This window comes from Staurois parvus, unplaced genomic scaffold (genome assembly GCF_062004578.1).
Source record: "Staurois parvus isolate SC_StPar_1 unplaced genomic scaffold, SC_StPar_1.0 ptg000020l, whole genome shotgun sequence".
NCBI classification, from domain to species: Eukaryota; Metazoa; Chordata; class Amphibia; order Anura; family Ranidae; genus Staurois; species Staurois parvus.
In genome coordinates this window covers 8,046,021-8,070,596 of record NW_028317816.1, presented here as the reverse complement: position 1 = coordinate 8,070,596, position 24,576 = coordinate 8,046,021, and the positions used below count along the sequence as shown (strand labels likewise).

Below are 24,576 nucleotides of genomic sequence, written 5' to 3'. Positions count from 1 at the left end.
ATCTGTGGGATGTGCTGAAAAAACAAGTCTGATCCATAGAGGCCCCACCTCGCAATGTACAGGACTTGCTATTGATGGCTTGGTGCCAGATACCATAGAATACTTTCAGAGGTCCAGTGGAGCCCATGCCTCAATCAGTCAGGGCTGTTTTGGAGGCAAAAGGGGGACCTACTCAATATTAGGTGGGTGGTCATAAAGTTATGGCTGATCAGTGTATGCTGTATATACATGTAAATCTTTGTCTTTAACCATTTGCCCTCCTGAGGATTTACCCCCTTCCTGACCAGGGCATTTTTTGTGATATAGCGCTGCATTATTTAACTGACAATTGCGCGATCATGCAACACTGCACCCAAATGAAATTTATGTCCTTTTCCCATAAACAGAGCTTTCTTTTGGTGGTATTTGATCACCTATGTTTTTTTATTTTTTGCACTATGAATAAAAAAAAGACTGACAATTTTGAAAAAAAAACAAAACACAAAAAAAAACAAACAACATTTGTGACATTTTGCTATAAAACATATCCAGTAAAACAAAAAAAAAAAATCAAATATAGCCATACATTTAGACCAAATGTAATCTGCTACATGTCTTTGCTAAAAAAAAAAAATCACAAGATGTGTAAATTGGTTTATGGGACAGTTATAGCGTTTACAAATGGTGGTATATACTGTATACTGGGTTTTTATTTTTTTTTTTTAGTAGTAATGGCGGCGATCAGTGACTTATTGTGGGACTGTGGTGGGCATTCTGACACTGGGGGGGAACTGACCATTTTACATAGTGTGCTGTGTTAGTGCACCCCAGTTCATGTAAATTAATTGGCTCATGTGAAAGTTATAGAGTCTTCAAATGGCACTATATATACTGGATTTTTTTAATACTAGTAATGGCGGCGGGCATTCTGACACTGGGGGGGAACTGACTAACTGCCATGGACATCCCCAGTGACACTAATACAGTGGTCAGTTCAAATAAAAAGCATTGACATTGTACTAAAGACACTGGGTAGGAAGGGGTTAACATCTGGGGCGATCAAAGGGTTAACCGTGTACTGTTTTACTAAGTGTGCTGTGTGTGTTTTACGAAGGAAACAAGCTGCTTTGTATTGCTCTGCTGTGTAGAGCAATACAAAGCATCCTGTTACTGCTGACAGGGGTCAGATCTGTGTTGTTTACACACAGACCTCTCCCCTTTCACTTTTCCTCGGCAATAGCAGGGAATCTCTGGCCGAGACCCAGTGATTGACAGCTGTAGCCGCCTATGGCGGCTTTGGTAGGGCAGCGCGTGCCCCCTACCCGGAAATGCAAAATCACCTATATATATTATTATTATTATTACATCGAGTTTATATAGCGCCAAAGGGTCTACTCAGCGCTGTACAATAGAGGGGGGGGGGGACAATACATGAAACAGTACGGCAACAACAAACAGCACACGAGGGGTTAGAGGGCCCTACTCTTTCGAGCTTACAATCTAGGAGGGAGGGGGTAGTGGTACAGGAGGAAGTGGCTGTGGGGGATGGAGTGGTAGGAGGAATGAAGGAGGACGGCTGTTAGGTAAGGGTGGGGTAGGCTTCCCTAAAAAGGTGGGTTTTCAGGGAGTGCCTGAAGGTGAGGAGGGAAGGCGACAATCTGATGGATTGGGGTAGTGAGTTCCAGAGGATGGGGGAGGACCTGAAGTCGTGCGTGGGAGGAGGAGACCAGGGAGCAAGACAGAAGGAGGTCCTGTGAGAAGCGAAGGGTACGGGTAGGGTGGTACTTGGGAATCAGGTTGGTGAGGTAGTTAGGGGCAGTGTTGTGAATGGCTTTGAAGGTCAGAGTTAGCAGTTTGAATTTGATGCATTGGGCAACCGGGAGCCAGTGGAGGGATAGGCAGAGGGGGGTGGCAGAGGTGGATGAGTCTGGCCGCTGAGTTCAGGATGGTCTGGAGCGGAGAGAGCCTGCGCTGGGGTAGGCGGTGAGAAGGGAGTTGCAGTAGTCAAGGCGTGAGATAATCAGGGAGTGTACGAGTAGTTTAGTGGTGTCTGGGGTAAGGAAGGTGTGTATCTTGGCGATGTTCCGGAGGTGGAGCCTGCATGTGTTTGTAAGTGATTTGACATGAGGTTGGAAGGAAAGGTTTGAGTCCAAAGTGACGCCAAGGACTTTGGCTTGCTGGGCGGGATTGATGGTGGTGTTGTTGGTAGTGATGGATAGGATGGGGGGGGGGGGGGGCGTGGGCAGGGGGAAAGACGAGGAGCTCAGTTTTGGAGAGGTTAAGCTTGAGGAAGTGGAACGACATCCAGTCTGAGATGTCATTTAGGAGGTGAGTGATGCGGGCTGAGACTGTGGGGGTGAGGTGAGGGGTGGAGAGGTAAATTTGAGTGTCACCAGTGTAGAGGTGATAGTTGAAGCCAAGGGAGGAGGTGTAGATGGAGAAGAGAAGGGGTCCAAGGACAGAGCCTTGGGGGACCCCAACAGAGTGGGGGAGGGGAGGTGGCACCGTTGTAGGAAATGCTGAAGGAGCGTTGGGATAGATAGGAGAACCAGGAGAGAGCGGTATCTCTGATGCCAAGGGAGAGTAGTTTATTAAGGAGGAGGGGGTGGTCAACTGTGTCGAAGGCCGCGGAGAGGTGCAGGAAAAGGAGGACAAAGTAGTCGCCTTTGGCGGTTAGTAGGTCGTTAGTGATTTTGAGGAGGGCGGTTTCGGTGGAGTGTTGGGGATGGAAGCCGGACTGTAGTGGGTCAAGGAGGTTGTTGTCAGTTAGGTGGGCGCTCAGGCGATCGTAGACTAAGCGCTCAAGGAGCTTGGAAGTGAGTGGCAGCAGAGAGATGGGTCTAAGTTTGTTTGGGTCTGTGGGGTCCAGGGAGGGCGCTTTGAGTATGGGGGTGATGTGCGCATGCTTTAGGGGGGAGGGGAATGCGCCAGTAGAGTGTGAGAGATTGAAGATGTGGATAAGGAAGCGGATGAGGGAGGAGGGGGGTGACCAGAGGAGATGAGAGGGGATAGGGTCCAGGGGGCACGTAGTGAGGCGGGCTTCTGAGAAGACCCTGGTGACTTCCTCAGTGGTAGCAGGGCTGAGGGAAAACCGTGCTGGGGGGGTTACGGTAAGCGGGGCCTTGGGTGTGGTGGGGGGGGTGCGGTTGCGAGGTCAGAGGAGGGGAGAGATGAGGGGGTGATGGGGGGGAGGCTAGGTGGGGAGGTAGATTGTGAGTTGACTGTGTCCTTACAGATTGCGTCAATCTTGTTGTGGAAATGGGTGGCAATCTCGTGGGCGGTGAGTGAGGTACACATTTTTCGCAGCCCTGCCGCCCTGTAGCTGTAGTTTTGCTATAGGGAGGTCGGGAAGTGGTTAATGCAGTGTTTCTCAACTCCTGTCCTCATGGACCCCCAACAGGTCATGTTTTCAGGATTTCCATTATTTTGCACAGGTGATTTGATCAGTTTCACTGCCTTAGTAATTACCACAGCTGTTTCATCTGAGGGAAATCCTGAAAACATGACCTGTTGGGGGTCCATGAGGACTGGAGTTGAGAAACACTGGGTTAATGGTAGATAAATGGATAGAGATATTATTATGGGGGCGGGGATAGAAATTAAACTGCTGGTAATTGGAAATAAACCTGGTAATTAATAGCATACATTAAAAGGAAAAGCTTTAGTAAAATGAGAATGTTAAGTTCCAGAGTGAGATGAAAATTGTTAAGACAGTAACTCCACTTTGGTTGAGAAAAAAGCATTCCCCTCTGGGTGATGTATATACATTGCAAGGATTTTAACATATTTTGTTGCAGATTCCTACCTTTTGTTATTCTGAATAAATAGCTGTTTGTTTGTCTGAGTCTATGTACAGAGTGAATCTTAATGGGAGTGATTTCATAATCATCCATCAGCTGCTGCAGCTGTAGGGCTCTAATGAGGAAAGTGGCAGGATCTGCATACCTTGACCCTAGGTTCACACCTCTGCATTTTCTGCAGCGTTTTGCATTTTGCAGAAATACAGTACAGTCCATTTAACATGATTTCCTATGAGACATGTTCACAATCTGCACGTTTTCAACCTGTACGGTTATTGGAAAGGGTCGGGGACATTTTTTAAAACACAAAAAGTTACATTTTTGATTCCATAGGCTTCAATGGAAATGCTGCAAAAAAGCATGTATTACATTTTTGATGTGTTTTAAATCTACCTAGCAACAAGAAAAAAAAAAAATGGGAAAAAAAAAAAAAAAAAAACACACATCAAAAACGCAGGTGCAAAAATGCAACACAATGCAGAAACGGCTCAAACACAACCTGCATAGGTGTGAACCTAGCCTTAAAATGTGCTTTCCCTTTGGGAGTATCTCACTAAAAATGATATTCTTGTTGGGGGGGATGCCAAATATCTGACTTCTGGGAAAATCAGTAAGCTAATCACACAAGAAGGAAATTACATTTTCAGGGGGCGTTCTGTAACCATCTGTGTACAGAATACCTCCAGGTAGCCATATTGCATTTTACAGAAAATTTATAGCACTGCAGATGGAAAAGGAAAGGTAATGTTTAATAACATTCTGTTACAATATGACTTGTGTCACAATTATATATACTATTGTTTTTTCATTTGCTATTTTCTCTCAAAAGTGGAGTTACCTTTTAACACTAGCATATCTTCCAAAAACAGAAATACAAGTTTTGGGTGGACTAATTAAACTGCACATATACAGTGCATTCATAAAGTATTCAGACCCCCTTCACTTTTTTCAATTTTGTTATCTTGCAACCTGATAATACAGTTGTTTACATCCAATTTTTTCTCAGTAATCTACACTTAGTACTCAATAATGACAAAGTGAAAACATAATTTTAGAAAGGTTTGAAAATTTATGAAAAAAAAGGAAAAAAACTGAAATATCACATTGGCATAAGAATTCAGACCCTTTGCAACACTTGAAATTTAGCTCAGGTTCCTCCCATTTATCTTGATTGTTGCTGAGATGTTACACCTTGACTGGAGTCCACCTGTAGTAAATTAAACTGACTGGACATGATTTGGAAAGACACACATCTCTCTAAAGGGCCTCACAGCTGACAAGGCATACTGTATCAGAGTAAAAGCCATGAGGTAAACTGCCAGGAAGAGCTCAGACACAGGATTATTGAAATGCACAGATCTGAGGAAGGTTACAAAAAATTTCTGCTGCACTAATGGTTCTCAAAAGCACAGTGACCTCCATAATTCTCAAATGGAAGACATTTGGCACAGCCAGGACTGCTCCAAGAGCTGGTAGCCTGGCCAAACTGAGCTGTCGGGGAGAAGGGCCTTAGTAAGAGAGGTGACCAACAACCTGATTGTCATTCTGACTAAGCTCCAGAGATCCTGTGTGGAGATGGGAGAAAGTTCCTGAAGGACAACCATCACTGCAGCCCTCCACCGATCTGGGTTTTATGGTAGAGCGGCTAGACAGAAGCCTCTCTTCAGTGCAAAACACATGAAAGCTTGCTTAGAGTTTGCAAAAAAAGCACCTGAAGGATTCTCAGACTATGAGGAGCAAGGAGGTCTGATGAAACCAAGATTGAACTGTTTGGCCTCATTTTTAAATGTTATGTCTGGAGGAAATCAGGTACCACGCATCACCTACCCAATACCATCCCAACAGTGAAGTGAAGCATCATGCTGTGGAGCTGTTTTTCAGCAACAGGGACTGGTCAGGATTGAAGCAAAGCTGAACAGAGCAAAGTACAGAGATATCAATGCAAACCTGTTCCACAGGGCTCAGGACCTCAGACTGGACTAAAGGTTCACCTTCCAACATTACAACGATCCTAAGAACACAGCCAAGACAACACAGGAGTGGCTCAGGGACAACTCTGAATGTCCTAGAGTGGCCCAGCCACAGACCTGACTTGAACCCTATTGAACATCTCTGGGAAGACCTGAAAATGGCTGTCCACCAACGGTCCCCATCCAACCTGACTAAGCTTTAGAAAATTTGCAAAGAAAAATGGCAGAAAATCCCTCAATCCAGGTGTGCAAAGCTTGTCGAGTCATACCCAAAGAGACTTGTGCTGCCAAATGTGTTTCAACAAAGTTTTGAGTAAAGAGTCTGAATACTTAAGTACAAGTGATATTTCAGTTATCTTTTTACTAAATTCAAATTTAAAATAGACATTTCTAAAATTCTGTTATCACTTTGTCATTATGGGGTACTGAGTGTATATTAATGAGAAAAAAAATTAAATTTAAACAACTACAGTATCAGGCTTCAACATAACAAAATTGAAAAAAGTGCAGGGGGTCTGAATACTTAATGAATACACTGCTGGAGCAAAGGATTTGGAAGATAAAACGATTTTTCTTGTTCCCCTAGACCTAAATGAACATTTAACTCTAGCAGTGTGGGTGCAGCCTCACTGCAAGAGAGAATTTATACTTTCCCTGGTGTTCAAATTTAAGCACTCTACATAAGTGTCCTACAGGATAGGCTGGCAAGGTGCAATCACTTAAAGGCAGACCAACATTTCCAAGAACTACCTGTCAGCAAACCAATAACTTGTCCATTCAAGGGAAAGCAATATATTCACCTAAAAAGTGTTACTAAACCCATAACAGTAAAATCAGTCTGTATATTCTGTAAAGCATGTTTGTTATACTCACTATGGAACCTAAGGGGTTAATCCTCTGCATTGTGTAAAAAGGCTGTTTGGTCCTCTCTCTCTTCCAACCATCTCTGATCCTCCCCTTTTTCTACTGTCCCCAATCCATTTGCTGATAGTATAGAGCTCTAGGAGTCACTCTGCACATGCTCAGTTTAGAGTGTATTGCTTTCTTTTCTTTCTTTTGGGAAGGTGCATGTGATCAGCATAGGGCTAATCAGCTCTGCCCAGACAGAGGATCAGGGGTCATGTAGCCTCATAGGACAGTCATAGCAGAATGAAAACTCCTCCTACAAGATTAACCAGGGCTTGGCCAGACACTGCTAGAAATCACAAGACTGCTCTAACTGCTGATGAGACCAGATATAGTGAATGCAGGGTCCTGGGTTTAGTAACACTTTAAAAGTCCCTCCCCCATATATTCAAATCTTTCAATCACTCCCCTGACACTAAGCTAGGCCAGCTGAACCAAAAATACAAGAAAAAAAAAAAGAAAAGAATCAGCGCAAACACTACCACCAGTTGAAAAAACTGATAGTAAAAGTCCATAAAGTCCAAATAGATTCAAATAGGAAGGTCTATGGGGCAAGCTTCATAAAGTATTGTATTGTAGCAGAACTCTGTGTGAGGAGAAAGAAAAAGAAGCGCCTCTAAGTGTAGCAGAACCACTTTAATAAATATCAAATGAATGAACACTCAAATGTAGCAGTAGTAAAAACAGGCATGTATTGGGTAAATATCCAAGAGAGTTTGAGGAACGGCTGTGTTCCAGTATCGGACATCTGCGTCTTCGCCCAGGAGTAACGTGGTGACAGGAGGAAGAAGCAGGCCGGCATGTGTAACCACACTAAGCCTTTTCAGCTTGACAAAGCAGCGCGCTTCCACCAATAGAGGTTAGCGCATGCTCTGAAACGCGTCGCTATGCATGCTGGTTCCTGACGTCATCACGCCATCGCGCCTCATTGTGCGTTTCAGACGCCATCTTAGTGAGGCTACACATGCCGGCCGGCTGCACTGTGTAAAAGGATGTTTGATCCTGTCTTTTCTAATCGTCCCCTTATTCCACAGTCCCCAATCCATCTGCGGATAAAACAGAGCCTTGGGGTTAAGCTGCACATGCTCAGTTTGGTGTGTATTGCTACAGTTTTTTTTTTTTTCCCTTGGGAGAGTGCATATGATCAGCACAGGGCCAATCAGCATTGTCCAGACAGAAGGTCAGGGGTCCTGCAGCCTCATAGGACAATCAAGAGTGAATGAAAACTCCTCCTACAAGTTTTAACCAGTGCTCTGCTGGATACTGATAGAAGTCACAAGACTGCTCTAACTGCTGATGAGAAAAGGTATTTAGCAGTTTATATTTACTAAAATAATTGCACTTTCCTGTACTGTGGGAGACCAGGAGATAGTGAATGCAGGGTCATGGGTTTAATTACGCTTTAAATGTTCTTGACTGAAATATTAGAGAATATGTTCACTTGCTACAAAGTTGTAAGCTGGGACCAGCACAGGTGACTAGTGTATTATGAAAAAATCTATTATCTCATATACTATGTCATTGTTCATATAGTATTCTCACAGAAAATATGGTCAAAGAGCACTCAGGCAGCAGTAACTACTGAAAAGTAACACTTGGCACCAAAATTAGCTGCAGAAACTTTCAACTTGCTGGACAAGACCTTCAATGAAACACAGGCAAGGATCATCTGCAGTAAATCCATTTCTGTAACTGAGAGAGGAATGTTTAGGTGTATGATCTCAGGATCAACACAACTTTGTGAAAACTGGAAGCAGCACATGTAGAGTCAGAGACTGGAGCAAAAGCAGTGGTCTGACTTGAGCTGGAGATCACCAATAGTGATCAACAGACTAGAGAGGAAGTAAGAAAACTTAGGAGTTGGAGGATTCTGGGACTGGATGCACATCAGAAACTATTTGTATTGAAGTCTACCTAAACTTACAGGATAAAAAGGAATTTTTACAGAATAGGGTTTGGGCCCATTATCTTTCAATGGATATAAAAACGCAACTATAAGGTAACAAATAAATATGCACTACATTAGTAACATTATGGGTAACTCAACTATCGTGGGGGAAAAGAAATAGCAAAAAAAAAAAAAAAAAAAATACAGCGTATACAATTTCAACTCAAGTCATATTGTAACTGAATTATTATTAAAAATACCTTTACTTTTCAATTTTGCAGCACTGTAATTTTCTGTTAAATGTGATGCAATATTGCTACCTGGAGGAATTCTATACACAGATGGTGTACAGAATGCGCGCTGAAAATATAATTTCCTGCTTGAGTGATTGGCTTACTCATTTTCCCAGAAGTCTACACTAAAGACACAAGTCAGATTTTTGGCATCTCCTGCAAAAAAAAAGTCATTTTTGGTGAGATACTCCCTAAAGGAAGTCACATCTAAAAAGGGATGCAGACCCTATCACTTTCCTCAGAGTACTGCAGGTGCAGCAGCTGACTGATAAATGTAATACCACTCTCATATAGATTCGCTCTGCACATGGACACAGACGAACAACTACTTCTTCAAAATGACAAAAAGGGAGGAATCTGCAACAAAGTTTATTAAAATACTTGCAATGTACAAAGATCACCCAGAGGGGAATGCTTTTTTTCCCAGCAAAAGTGGAATTGAAAAAAAAAATTTAATATACAGCAGTTTAGATGAGGTGACTTACATTAGTTCTACTTTCCAGCCTTCCCCTTCCCCTTATTTTCATCTGGTGAGCCTGCCACTAATACACTTTCTGTCCTAGGGTGACAACGCTCACTCACTGTACTGTATCTAAAGAGAAAGAGCATTGTCACCCTGGGCTGCTCATGGACTACAAAACATTAAAAAGGTACCCCATACATTAGTAAGCTTTTTTGTTCAACCAGCACAATGAACAAATAAAACAAAAACAAAAACTGACCCAGTTCTTCCCATCGACACATTTCAGGTAGATGGGGGAATCCTCCCTGCTATGCGTTTGTATTTTGACAGCACGAAGACTGCACTGCTTTCAGAATACACAGATCAGAGCAACAGGCTATAGTCTGCAGAGCTGATCAAGCAAAAAGTTTCCAACAGGGAAGTTGAACAGAAATCGATCTGTAGATCATCTTCTGCTGTTCAACCCAGTGGCCACAAATGGATCAAAATTCGACTGGTCCCTGATGAACTGGCCAAATTTCAATCCATGTATGGGCAGCTTAACATCTCTCTTCATCTCCATTACTGTATGGGGCAATGGTATTCTAGTTTTTTTTTTTTTAAGGTAGTAGCTTAGAAAGCCAATAATTTTGTCTGACATAACAAGGGCACAAGCTTTTTGACAGGATCAATAGGTTCTTTCTGTACTTGCAGAAAATGTACTTAGCTTGAAAAAATAAAAAACCCACACCGCCACCGCATCTAAGGACTCTCAAACAGCAATATTACACTTTTGTTCTTGGGCTAAGATAAACCTTAAGGTTTAAATGGTATAAAAGGGTGCTGGTGTTTGGAAAAAGCTTTATACAAAAGTGCTTTTAAATTGCTGGCGGTGCTGTTGAGTGCAGGCAGAGGGCACTCTTAGAAAGTGTTTTAAGACTTCAGACCTGTGAATTCCTCCGTGCTTTTGTGCGAATACAAAAAGAAAAATGGTTGCAGTTTAAAAAAACCTTTTATATATTTGTGCTTGGAATGTTGTGTTTAGGCTTTCTATTTTGTCCTTCATATTGTTTACTCATTTTACAGTGCAACGCTATTCTGTAACTTATAGCCATACCTTTACTTAGGCTAGATACTGTGCCCTGTTTACAGCTCCTGCTTTTTATTCCTCTCTCTCTCCTTTGTTACATATTAAACGTGGAAATACTGCTGACATCTATGTGCCCAATTTAACAAGCTGAGTAAACTCCTAAACTTCTACTTTGTTTACTTTTTCAGCTCTTACTTTTGTCTAGATGTCAGATTTGTGGAATTCTGTGTGTCAATCACAGAAAGCTGCAGGACAATGGACCCCAGAAATGATCTGTACTGGGCTTGAAACACAAAGTATTTTGTACTGTGGAAGGGAGGCATGAAATGACTGGTACTTAAAGCACAATCAATTTAATACCTCCAAATTTTAGCTCATGTATGACATTAAACAATGTAATACTGTATTATCATCAATAATATTTAAAAAAAATATTATATTGTGGCTCATCAACTCTAAAGCAGGGTATACACGGACAGTTTTTTTGATCAACCAGCAGGTCATTTTATAATAATAATCATTTTTTAAAGCTTATAGTTTTTCATGGAATTCTGACAACACCCCTGTTATAGGATAGTTTAAATGGCTGTTATCTGCATCGCTTGGATGTCCTTACAGCCAGATACATCTGCCCTGACAGAAAGAATACAAGTAAAAATCAATTAATCCCAGAAAGGTAAAGCTGCAGTATTACAGTTTAATAATGAGATTTCTATTACAAAATGTCCCCTAGTAACAGGTTGCCTTCCCGCTTACATTATCAGTTCAATACATTGGACATTAAAGCTCAGGAAAGTGAGTGTTGCTGAATGCACAGCAGTAGGTCTGACTAAGCGGAGGCATGTCAGACCACTGCAGAGAGAATAATATTTCTACCCACAGAGCAGCAATATTTTTCTGAAATCGAATGTTGGAGCACAGCATTTTCTAATGGTGCTCAATTCTTGATGCTTTTTCAGAAAATGCTAACACAGTTTAACCTTCCTATAATAATAGAAAAAAAGTCACATAGCAGCATGCACATTGGATTTAATACATTTTCCAATAAAATCAGCTTAGTAGATTTATTCCAGTGATTCTAATATATAACATACTGTATAAAAGGCATATTTAATAATTAATTGTACATACCTCACCATGGTTATAGAAAAAGCAGATGACTGTGACAAACCCTCCAAGTAAACTGCCACTAGAAAATTAACACACATAAAAGAAAAATTTTATATACCTTGGATTTTAGGTGTTCATGGCCCTATACAAAGCATCATATATCGTATACAGAAATCGGATTTCTGCTTTTTACAGTATGTATTGCTTTAACCTCTTGGAGCCGGCACCTCCCGACCCTTTAGGAGTTTCAGAAGTCGGGAGGAGGGCGGGGTTTTAGGGTCATGAGACCGCCGTGATTTGTCGTCACATGATCGAAAATGGTCCTGATCGCAAGGGTAGATTGGGACCTTTCCGTGAGTCACGGACATATGTGCTGGGAGCACATTCTCAGCACATACGTATTTTCTAATGGCATGTATATATGCGGCCGCTCGGCGTCAAGGCCCAGATGCCGAGAGACTGCATACTTGCATGCGCTCGGTGTCAAGGGGTTAAAGAAATTTTTTTTATTGTAACACATTTTCTTTATTATGGTCACGGCTAGAAAATAAGTCATGAAAATTATAATTTTTTTTTGTTTACGTCAGGTAAATATTAAATACTGCATTTTATGTAGTCTTTAATTTAGCCAGTAGGTGGAGCTCTAGGATCCTTCATATGTTGTAGATCACTTGTGTCCAGCATGAGGCTTGTGGACCACCAATGCTCAGCATGCAACCCACTGTACTCCAGACCTCAGTTCAGTTCTGGAATTTAGTGGGCTGCATAGCGAGCACCTGCGGCTCTTGTGGGGTTTAGCCCTGGAATCACCAGCTGGCAGTATAAGGTACAGTCCACCTAAGGAGGTATCTGCTACAGAGCACTTTAGAAGAGCTCTCTGTAGCGGAATGCAATGCTTCTGCATTGTGTTAAAGAGGAAGTGCCATGATATCTGTGTGAGAGAGTGCAGTGTTTTTCAGAATTTTAATGATCGCAAACCTGTAGAAGTGCCAATTTTTGACCTCACAAACCCAAAACTAATTTTGTTCTAACATCATTCTAACAAATGTTAATGGAAACGTCTCCTTTGTCACATAGCCAGTAGGGAAGAAGCTGGGGGAGAGATCTCTTCAAAAAGCAACAACTTAGAAGAACACCACTTTGTCCATAATAACAGTAGAACACTTGTTTTAAAATCTTATCTTACTATCCTAAGGCTACTTTCACACTGATACGCCGCAAAAAACACTCATACGTTTTTGCTGTGCTGATCGTTTTTTAAAAGGACACGTGACGTAAAAACTGCACCAAAAATGCTTCTTGGAGCAGTTTTTGAGGCTTTTCCATTGATTTCAAATGGGAAGAGGCATTTTGGGGGAGGGTTTTTTTTTTTAACTGGAGTTATTACGCATACATAGGGAAGCATTTTTCTTGATCTTTTCAGTCTTTTTTTTTTTTTTTATGCAAAAGCAATAGTGGCCTAATAATAGCAGCACACATGCAAACACTAAGCTAGTGTGCAACCCTATATTTTGTAAGTTAACCAACATAGCTGAAAGTTTTCTCTTAACCAAAGAATTTTAAAAACCGTTTTCTACTCATTCAGCTAAATGAATCATCAGAAAAATGTCCCATCCCTTATGGAATGGCTCAGTCCAAAGTTTTATTTAGGCGGCCAGCTATAAAATTGAAAACTAATGGTAACCTATTGTTCTCTTGGGATCCGTTTTTGCTCATGTTAAATGACGATCTGTAATAATTTGTGATTATATATATATATATATATATATATTTATATATTACACACAGCTCAAAAACGTAAAGGAACACTTTTTAATCAGAGTATAGCATCAAGTCAATTAGCCTCCTGGGATATTGATCTAATCAGTTAAGTAGCAGAGGGGGTTGTTAATCAGTTTCAGCTGATTCGGTATTAATGAAATTAACACGCGCACTAGATGGGCAACATTGAGATGACCCTCATGACCAAACAATCAGAAGCAGGCTTAATGAAGGTGGCCTGAGGGCTCGACATCCTCTAGTGGGCCCTACGTCCCCTAGTGGGCTCTGTGCTTTCTACCCGGCACCATAGAGCTTGATTGGTATTTGCCATTGAACACCAGAATTGGCAGGTCCGCCACTGGCGCCCTGTGCTTTTCACAGATGAGAGCAGGTTCACCCTAAGCACATGTGACAGACGGGAAAGGGTCTGGAGAAGCCGTGGAGAACGTTATGCTGCCTGTAACATCATTCAGCATGACCATTTTGGTGGTGGGTCAGTGATGGTCTGGGAAGGCATATCCATGGAGGGACGCACAGACCTCTACAGGCTAGACAATGGCACCCTAACTGCCATTAGGTATGGGGATGAAATCCTTGGGCCCATTGTGAGACCCTACGCTGGTACAGTGGGTCATGGGTTCCTCCTGTTGCAGGACAATGCCTGGCCTCATGTGGCTAGAATATGCAGGCAGTTCCTGGAGGATGAAAGAATTGATACCATTGAATGGCCCCCAGGCTCGCCTGACCTTATTTCAATAGAACACCTCTGGGATATCATGTTTCGGTCCATCCGATGCAGACAGGTTGCACCTCAGACTGTCCAGAAGCTCAGTGATGCCCTGGTCCAGATCTGGAAGGAAATACCCCAGGACACCATCTGTGGTCTCATTAGGACCATGCCCCAACATTGCCAACACGTGGGTGTTGACCAAATCTATAGATTATGAAATAGAATATTTCTCTGATAAGATTTGGTAAATTAAGAGTTCTTACCCGGAATTGAAAGGTTTAGCACAACAACCAAAATTTATTGGTGAATAGGATGGAGGTCTAAACTAACACAAACAAATATTCTATCTAGTTGTATAAAAGAAACATTATTAAGAAAGCTCTAACATATTACAAAATACAAACAGTGAGACAGAAAAGACATAAGACAAACATTTAGATAGAAGTGCAAGGGATATATTCCATAATGACCATGGAACTGTACATACGGCTTCCATTCTCTTAACTGATTTTCCCAAGAGAGCCTCTTTTTCCGTCTAGTGTCTATTGTTATAGGCCTTTCCTCCACTAGTTTTCATGGACTAGCTCTGATTGGTTGGCAAATCTATTCCGTTTCATAATTGGCTAGCTTCAAATCCCCTGTATTTAGCATACACCAACCCCCTTTAAGGCAAATCTTGGCAAACCCTTTATGGAATTAAAGTATGCCAGTTCATGACCTTTTCCTGGGAAATGAAGTACTTATGAAAGGCTGGCCACCTTCATTGCATATCTAAATGAGGGATCCTTTGAAGTGGATGTTTGTGAAGCCAACAGGTTTGTCCCATTGTTAGAAAAACTAACTCTGGCACCGAACTGTCTGACAGAGTATTGAGGAAGTGTGGAGACTTCTGTTACACAGTAAAGAAATTGTAATTAATAGAATATTCCCTCTGGCAACTTAAACCATCCCCTACTATCTGTAGAACAGGGATTTATGGGAAGACATATTACACAACCACACTGATACAGCGCTTAACTGAAATATATTCATAATTACATCATGTACAGTGGTTAATGGAGAATTCACATAAATGCACTAACATGGGGGCCATACAAGTACCGAATACCATTTTGAGTTGCTGCAATGAAATTTCAGCAACATGGACTAGCCTGCTGCATCATTTTATCACTTTAATTTTGGGGGGGCTTTTAATTCAGTCCTCTGTAGGTTGATCATTTTCATCAAACGATGGGGCATTCTTATGTTCCTAACACACTACTCAGTCCATATCAGTATAGATATCCAGCATGATATTTTTCCCCATTGAGATCTGATGTGTTTTCAGTGTTCTTTGAATTTTTTTGAGCAAGGTATATAGTAAAGATATAAATAAAACATTAATTTAAAAGTTGGAATTGCTGTTTTTAAACTAGTAATTCTGTGGTGAATTGCCTACCTTAAATATGTCCCATAAACATAGAATGATGACATCATTAGTCCATTTAAAATGAATATAAAGGAGACATAAAAATAGGCAGGATCACCAAGACCTGAAGAAGGAAAACAATACAAATTACTCAAGAGTGAAAAACCAGTTCTCGGCAAAACGTCAACTTCAATTACCTTCGCAGCTTTCAACGGGACTGAGATCATCCCCTCGATTAACTGTCCAGCAGATTTTAGTCTCAATGCCAACAAATTTCATTGTTATGGTATAAATACGGAACCAGCTGGCCAAGATCACCTGCATGGAGAAAAGGATTTGATGCTACTGGCAACGAGATTTTAAACGCAAATTTTCCTGTTTAATAAAAAAAACTGAAAAGGTGGAAAAATCTCCAACTGAGCAAAAAAGCTAAGATCTAGGAATTACCCCTTTTGTAGCTATGCAACACTGTACAAATAATAAATTAGCAATTTAAAGAAGAAAAGGCCAACAAAGTTACAGCAGTGATGTATCCCACGTCACCACAAATTCTTTTATTTAAAGAAGGTTGAGAAAAAAACCTTTTTTATACTTTGCACTAGTCTTACATTCCCTATGTGTATCGGCATGAAGGCGACAAAATAACACAGCGGCAGCATAGCAGGCACCATAAAGTGCCATTCATCCTTAGAGCTCTAAAATCCTGTTTAAACAGACATACTGAAAATAAAGCCACCCATAGATAGTTTAAATCTCGTCTGATTCAGCAGGGACCAGTCGAGATTCAATCCATGTATGGGGCGGCTGACTGTACCAAAGTCGATCCATCATTCAACTTGGGTACAACCAGAATGTCGGATTGTAGGATGCGATTATTGCCAGTGGCTATAGCCGTTAGCAATAATCACTGTGTTACAGGGACAGCTCCCTGTACTGTAGCCAGGAGGAGAACACACTGGGGGTTGCAGAAAAAAAAAAAAGAAAAAAAAAAAATCGCATCATCTATGGCCTGCCTAAGAACTTGCATATGGCTAAACACAACCCTCAGCCCCCATGTGAATCTTCTATAGCCTTGTATTTGACCTCTCAGGCACAGAGCAAAGCACTGTAGAGTAGAACACTACCCAGAATTATCAAACTGTAAAAGGAGATCCAGTAACAAGGGTTTCCTGCTATACAGCAGCTGCTTTTACTTGAATCATTTATATATATTCACATGAGATTTTACCAATTAAAAAACTTCATATCATTAAAACTATAGCTGTGGCAATTATTATGAAAAAAAAGCAGGTACTTCCAGTCTGTACTTGACTGTTCACCTTTCAGCGATTTAATCCAGAAAGTCATTGTTTCCTTATAATAAGTCACAGCTTACACTCATAGGCTGTACCTTCAAAAATGGGTCAGCAATGAGAGCAACCCTTTAAAAAAAACAGACTGACATACCCAAGTTCGGTAAAATTAGACTGTCTCTGCTACTGAAAGCCCCACCCACCTAAAAAAAAATATTACTTATTTTTAAGCAACCAATAGCTTCCCCAAAATAAATTTGTCTTGGAAGCTTTACTGACAGGTCCACTTTAAAAAGAGCATTTTTTGGTTTAATTAGGACAATTCTGAAAAGCTGGCCACAGATGGATTAAAATTTGGCCTGTTAAATAGGGACTGGCGGAATTTCAACCCATCTTTGGCCATCCTCATTTGAGAGAATTCAATTGTTAGATCAGTGTATTGTGGCAGCAGAGAGTCCCACTGCTGGAGTACAATGTTTCATTGGGGAGGATTCCTCTATACACCTCGTAAATGGAGGAATTCGTTTGGGTTTTTTTTTTTTTTGGATCAGCCCGCTGGTTGGTCCCCCCCCAAAAAAAATCTATGGCTACCTTAAGGGTAAATGTACCTATATTACACACACACACATATATATTTTATCTATACATGTCTTACCTCTGGATACAGGTTAAATCTTTGTAAAGTATTTATTACACTAGGATATTCCGTAACATTATCATTCATGATATGATGCAACCCCGAAAAATATGATGGCGCTTCAATGACAGATTTGAAATAAGAATAATACAGGCCCTGTGGAAACAATTAAAGATGATGTATGAACCTTGCAAACAATGTCACAAAGTAAAAGCCGTAATTATTAATATAACGCATTAAGTTTCCAAAGTACATTTAGATAATAACAATCAGCAATTAACTTATCTGTCTTGTTAGGCACAAAGCAAATGTCTGATTGATTTCCATGGTTAAATGAAAATTTGCATATAAGTGAAAGGCTTGGAATGCGTAGTTTAACAGAAAGTGCTTTTATTCCCAATCTAAGTCTACACAGAGCACTTATGAGGAGAGCAGATAAGCCAATTTAAGAAAAAATCGGTCAATAACTTTAATGCTACCTGTATGTAAATTAAAACAATCATGAAATTATGTAAAAAATTATATTTTAGGTTTTTTCCCCCTACATAACATTTATGTTTACCTTTACCTTACAGAAATTTTGACTCCATTATGCTCATGTTATATATATAATATTCCTCGCCTTTTCTCTTACACTCTGTGTTTAGACCTTAAAAGGTCAACTGTTAGGGAAGCAATCAAGAAATAGTGATAAATCTGCCAATAAAAATGTAACCTGAAAAACATATTCTAATGTTTCACTTTTTTATTTCCAATTTTTTTTTTGTTAGAGTCTCTATCGCTATTGGACCATCACTCACATTTGTCCTGAATCTTTATTGCAGTGATGGGGAGGGAGGTGCGGTCTGCTTTATCGCCTGTTCAGTTTGCAAAGACATTCGGCACTAATTACTGGCATATATACAAATTGGCTAATGTTTAAGTCTAGAATCAGAATACCCCCTTCCAAACTTTGAATTCATGATCAAATTCAAAATCCTAACACTGACGTATAAGGCTCTTCACCATACTGCCCCGAACTACATCACTGACCTAATATCCAGGTACCGCCTGGCACGCACACTCCGCTCTTCACAGGACCTCCTTCTCTCTGGTTCCCTGGTCTCCTCCTGCCATGCTCGCCTCCAGGACTTCTCCAGGGTGTCACCCATCCTCTGGAACTCCATGCCCCAACCCGTCAAATTATCACCTACTCTCATCTCCTTTAGGCGCACCCTGAAGACCCACCTCTTCAGGGAATCCTACCCCACCCCCTGCTAACTTGCCAAGCTCCTCCACTCTTCCTACCACCCCATCCCCCACAGCTATCTCCTCCTGTGCCACCATCCCCTCCCTCCTAGATTGTAAGCTCGAAAGAGCAGGGCTCTCAATCCCCTCATGTTTTGCATTGTATTGTTGTTGTTCTGTCACATGTTCTGTCCCCCTTTGTAATGTACAGCGCTGAGCGAACTATTGGCGCTTTATAAATACTGTATAATAATAATAATCAAGGTTTGGTTCAGTTAATGATAAAAGCATTGATGTATTTTGGAAGGATAAAGTTAAAGCGGTAGTAAATCGCAACCTTTTTTTTTTTTTAAAAACCTGCAAGACAATGGCATAATGTATCGAATACTAGCACATTATGTGAAACTTACCTTAAAATGAAGCCCTCCAGCTGCACGTTGTCACTGCTGACAGGGCTTCCTTCTTCCGGGTTCACAGGCTCCGGTGGCTTGAATACTCGAACCGCGATGATGTCACTACTGTGCATGCGCGTGGGAGTCACTTTTTATGGCACACAGCTCTGAAGGAACAGCACAGACATACCGTTCCTTCAGAGCGCATAGGTAAGCCTACAATCAGGCTTACCTGTAGGTATTGTAAATATCTCTTAAACTTTCACCGTTTAGGAGATAGTTACCTAAATGGTGAAAGTTTAGGAGATATTTACATAACCCACACATAAGCCTGCTTGTAGGCTTACCTATAGGTATAAGTACAAAAACTGACTTTACTACCACTTGAAAGACCTATTCTCGTGCTCTCTGCATCCATACCAGCCTTTCTCAACCTTTTTTCTCAAGAGGAAACCTTTAAATAGTTTTCAGATGTTAGAGAACCTCTGCTAAAACCAATTCATTGGGGGACAGTGTGAAAAATGCCCCCCTTTACAACAGTGGTCGGATTCTCCACCAACAAACAGCTAAACAGATTATTGGTGTCATGCCGCTGGCTCTATCTTGGCCTTGGACCTGGTACTATGCAGGCACCATCAAATGAGAGGTCATCAGCCACAGCTCAAGGAACCCCTAGCTACCTCTAGAGGGGCCATAGGGTTCTATGGAACCCTGGTTGAGAATGGCTGATCCATAATATGTTACCATGACTACGCAGAAAAAATAAAAATTGTAGATAAGTCTTATAGGGTCAAACAATTTTGAACATCATAAAATCTTCCATAATTAAACCGCTTTAAAAAGGAAAAAAATAATTTATTTTTTCCCTTTTTTGATGTACATATAAAAGATTAGCTAAATGTAAATAACATTACAATAACTAACCACAGCTTGCAAAGCCATCCACAACACTGCCCCTAGCTACATCACCAACCTCATCCACAGATACTGCCCAAATTGCCCACTCTGCTCCTCCCATGATATCCTCCTCTCTAGCTCCCTCATCATCTCCTCCCACACTCGCCTCCAGGACTTCTCCAGAGCCTCTCCCATCCTCTGGAACTCTCTGCCACAGCATGTCCACTCAGACCCCTTTAGGCAGATCTTTGAAAACTCACTTCTTCAGGGAAGCCTACCCCACCTCCACCTAAGAACTGCACTTGAATCACCTCCACCAGATTATGCCCCGCACCTATCACCTTTTGTATCACCTCCCCCTTCCTTTAGTTTGTAAACTCCACGAGCAGGGCCCTCATATTCCTTCTGTACTGAAATGTATTGTAATATCTCCCTTATATTGTAAAGCGCTGCTCAAACTGTTGGCGCTATATAAATCCTGTATAATAATAATCATCAATATTTTAATGATTTCTTTATGTAAAATACATGTACATGAGGGCATTTTTACCACATTTTGTGGGGTTTTTTCAGCTCTTTTTTTTTTGTTAAAAGGGGATATCTTTTTGTTGCTGGGCCGAATAAAGACGCAAGACGTGGCAAAAAACGAACGACATGCGTTTCAGTAGCGCCTGCTTTTTTGTGTTTAAAAAAAAAAAAAAAGTCCCTGACCCTTTCCAAAAACGCAGCTGCTCAAAAAAGCATAGACATGAACGTGCATCATAGGAAACCATGTTAAATGGACTGTAGCGTGTTGCTGAAAAAAAGAACTAAAACACACATTGGTGTGAAGCAGGCCTTAGTCAGTATGGGGTTTATTTACTAAAGCTGGAGAGTCCAAAATCAGACTCCCTTCTGCATAGAAACCAATCAGCTTCTAACCTCAGCTTGTTCAATGAAGCTTTGGCAATGAAACCTGGAAGCTGATTGGTTTCTAAGCAGAAGGGAGTCTGATTTTGGACTCTCCAGCTTTAGTAAATAAACCCCTATAAGTCTAAGTCAGCCGACTCACTAAAAAGAATGCACTCCCTGCGCAGTTAATTATTTATTTTTTTTTAAACTGCTGAACAGTTAGTTAGAGTCAGGTTAATTTACTAAAGCCAAATATGCTGTATACTTGTCAAAGGGAATTTCCACTTAACTTTGCAAATGAGGTGAAACTCTGCTGGCTTCTATCATCTAATCATGTGCAAAAAAAAAAAAAATATGTATATAGAATTTTTTTTTTGCTTGAGATTGGGTATTCTTTGCAAAGTGAATTTTACAACATTCACTTAGCTAGGGGAAAATTCCCTCACAAAATGAAGACGCTCCATTAATAAATCAAGCAAACTGTATCAATCTATCCATCCTACAGTTACTAATTGCCAAATCTCTACATTTAAAATAATAATAATAATAATAACAACAACAACATAAAAGAGCAAGCATGTAAAATTACGACACCAAAGTTAAAAAAAATATCCTGCATGGCAAAGTGCAGTCATGGTATAATAGATATATGCTGGATCCGTTTACCATTGCATATGTGACTTTTTAATATATCACCACAGCAAATATGCACTCTGCTTTATGCTAGTTTACATGTATATTCCTCCAAGAAACACCTACAGATATGTCTGTACCCTGACATAGCCTCTTTATTTCAGCCACAAGCCATGCCTACCAGGGGAATCACACCACATCTATGTATATGATAAAATAAATATTTCATAACACCAAGACAATTCATTTTCACATCAGTACGAGTTTTTTTAATACCTCTGTTACATTTTGAATGTGTACAGTTTTGCAGCACATTCCCTGCGGTGTCTCCAGCTCAATGTTTTCTGTGCCTCAGTGGGCACAATTTGCTACTAACACTGACAGACTCAACGGAAACATGTTACATCGTCTAATTAGTAGAACCCTGCATGTCCATGTTCTCTCTTGTTAGCCTGGTTAACGTTAAAATACACAGTATGTTGTATTAGCTGACAAACTAATCAGGCCAAGAAATGAGAATATATTACAAAGCAGAAGTATTCTTATTTTCAAGAGATTTTGATCCAGCCAGTGTAAGTCTCAGTGGGTCATCAGTGGATAGAAATGATAACTGAAGCAGTCACGATTTTTAAAGAATTATGAAAAGAAAGAAAACGGGGGAATTTAAGAGTACAGGAAAATTTACATTTAAATAAACTGATTTAAGCTGGTCATAGACGGTTCAAATTTCGGCTGGTTCAGCAAGGACTGGCCGAGGTTCAAACCATTTATTGGCAAGCTGATTGTACCCAATTCGACTGCTGTACGATTTGGGTACAACTGGCATGTTGGATTTTTAAATGCGACTATTGTCAGTGGCTACAGCCGTTAGCAATAATCACTGCGTTCTCCTGGCAGGGACAGCGCACCGACCCCCTCATCCTCACGTTAGCTTCATGGGAGGGATACACACTGGCTTCCTATACTTTTTTTTGGTCTCATAAAGGAGTGGCTTTTAACTTTCTTTTTGTGATTATGGTTGTGTTTACTGATTAGTTTGACCATATGATGCTGAAAACTAGGTGAGATGACTATTATAAGTTCAGTGAAGTTTATGAACGTCTTAGAAATCTTTCACCAATGGTCCAGATAACTGGATTTATCTATGGAATGCAATGAGTGCAACTTGCTGCCAGTGAAATGGGACTCCTATTATGCTAAACATATAGAACAGGTCACTTGAGACATTAATGCAAAGCAATTATAGTGAACAGAGCATAACTTTGGGGTTGATTTATTAAAACTGGAGAGTGAAAAATCTGGTGCAGCTGTGCATGGTAGCCAATCAGCTTTCACCTTCAGTTTGTTCAAATAAGCTGTGACAAAAAAAAAAAAAATAAATCTGGAAGCCGATTGGTTTCTATGCAGAGTTGCACCAGATTTTGCACTCTCAAGTTTTAGTAAATCAACCCATTTTGGTCTTTTTAAGAAATAATATTTATATCAATGTATATTTATATCTGTGCTGCAATTAATAAATCAGGAATGTTTTACATATATGTGTTCAATATGTATGGTTTTCTGAGTGCTACTTTTGAAAGTCCCCTTATGAAAAAACAGGAAAGGAGCAAGCAAGTACAAATGTGAACTGTCAAACCAAAAATTGCTGGACTTGTAACTAAAAATATGCACTCATTGAACTTCACTATAATGCCCTTTAAGAGTCATACCGTTACACATTTAAAATGGATAGCAGGTACACAACAACTCTGTAAGCTAAAGTCCACGTAAATTCAGATACTTGGATCTTGACCAGCAAGAGTCTGTTTTGTACTCCCAGTTAATTTTCAGCTGTACTGATCGTCAAACAGGAGAAAAGGATGGTTTCAAATTTTTAAAAATTATAGTGAGTCTTCTGACTCCTCTGAACATCTCTTAAATCCCTTACAAATCTTTTGTTGAATTAAGCCTTACCACAAATGTGAAAGGTTACCACCCCCACCCCCCTGCCCTTCCCCCTTAAAATGCTAGTAAAGTCACTTTTTTCATTTTTACCTACTGATAAGCTTATAATAAAGCTTACTTAAACGTAAAATGAATATCTCCTAAACGTTCACAATTTAGGAGATATTCCACTGAGCAGCAGCCTGTGACATCACCAGCGCATGCGCTCTGAATGAATGGCATACCCATGCCGTTCCTTTAGAGCCATGTGTCGTGGTTGAGACTCAGGGAGTGATGTCATAGGCGGCTCAGCCATTCAAGCAGCCGTAGCCGACGAACACGTAAAGATGGAAGCTTCTGCAGCAGCGACAGTGCACCGTTGGAGGTCTTTGTTTTAAGGCAAGTCTTTCATAATGTGCTAGTATATGATGCATGCTAGCACATTATAAGATTACCTTGTTTAAAAAAAAAAAAAAAAAGAAGTTTACTACCACTTTAAGCTGGCCATGGATAGTTTGAATCTCAGCCGGTTCAGCAGGAACCATGTATGGGCAGTCTGAATTTACCCAAGTTGATTGATCCACTTGGGTAAAATCAGCCTGTTGGATTTTCATGCGATTCTTGCTTGTAGTAATCACTGTGTTCTCCCAACAGCGATGGCTCCCCATCATCCCATCCAGGGAGAACACAATGGCACTGTAGGAGGGATTCCCCCATCAACATTGACTGGGATGATGGCAGAATCTAGTGATTTTCTTTCCTGCTATCCGTGGTTGCAGGAAAGAAAATTGCTCCATCTATAGCCGGCTTTTTCCTGCTGCTTTAACCACAAGTCCATGAATGCCCCGACAAGCTTCCAAAAGAAAACTGGATCCTTTTTGAGTTCGGAATGTACAATTTTTGTTTTCAATGGTACTAAAAATACATATAATAAAGCAATCACATTTGATGACAGTGATCACATTAATACATTTTGAATAAAGATCATAAAAAACTAACCATTTCAGTGCGGAAACCCATTTCTCGTTCCAATGTTGAAAGGTGAGAAAAATGACGGTCATTCTCAAAAAGTGTTGATATGTAACTCCTACAGATAAAAAGGACATATGTAAACAAGAAGTACCATTAAGTGATTCATCTTTGTAAATAAAAACTTAGTTTACTGCCATTTGACCTGTAACTAAAGCCAAGATTTAAAAACAAATATATTATTGCAGCTTACCTATCTATAGGGAAGCTGTATTGTCATGCTAGTACATTGTGTGTACAATTATTAGTCAAGTGAATGTTTTTTTTCCAAATCATAA

General features: G+C 40.5%; 1 protein-coding gene across 1 annotated transcript in view; it reads right to left on the bottom strand.

Annotated features, from left to right (window-relative positions):
• Window positions 1–24,576, bottom strand: part of DPY19L1 (dpy-19 like C-mannosyltransferase 1) — a 108,984-nt gene that overhangs the window by 66,748 nt on the left and 17,660 nt on the right. Inside the window, exons 4-8 of the mRNA XM_089687185.1 lie at window positions 24,269–24,356; window positions 17,325–17,462; window positions 15,575–15,695; window positions 15,408–15,501; window positions 11,500–11,557 (exon numbers count right to left, since the gene is read on the bottom strand). Of these exons, the coding sequence (XP_089543311.1) occupies window positions 11,500–11,557; window positions 15,408–15,501; window positions 15,575–15,695; window positions 17,325–17,462; window positions 24,269–24,356 (499 nt within the window). The remainder of the gene's footprint in view (window positions 1–11,499; window positions 11,558–15,407; window positions 15,502–15,574; window positions 15,696–17,324; window positions 17,463–24,268; window positions 24,357–24,576) is intronic.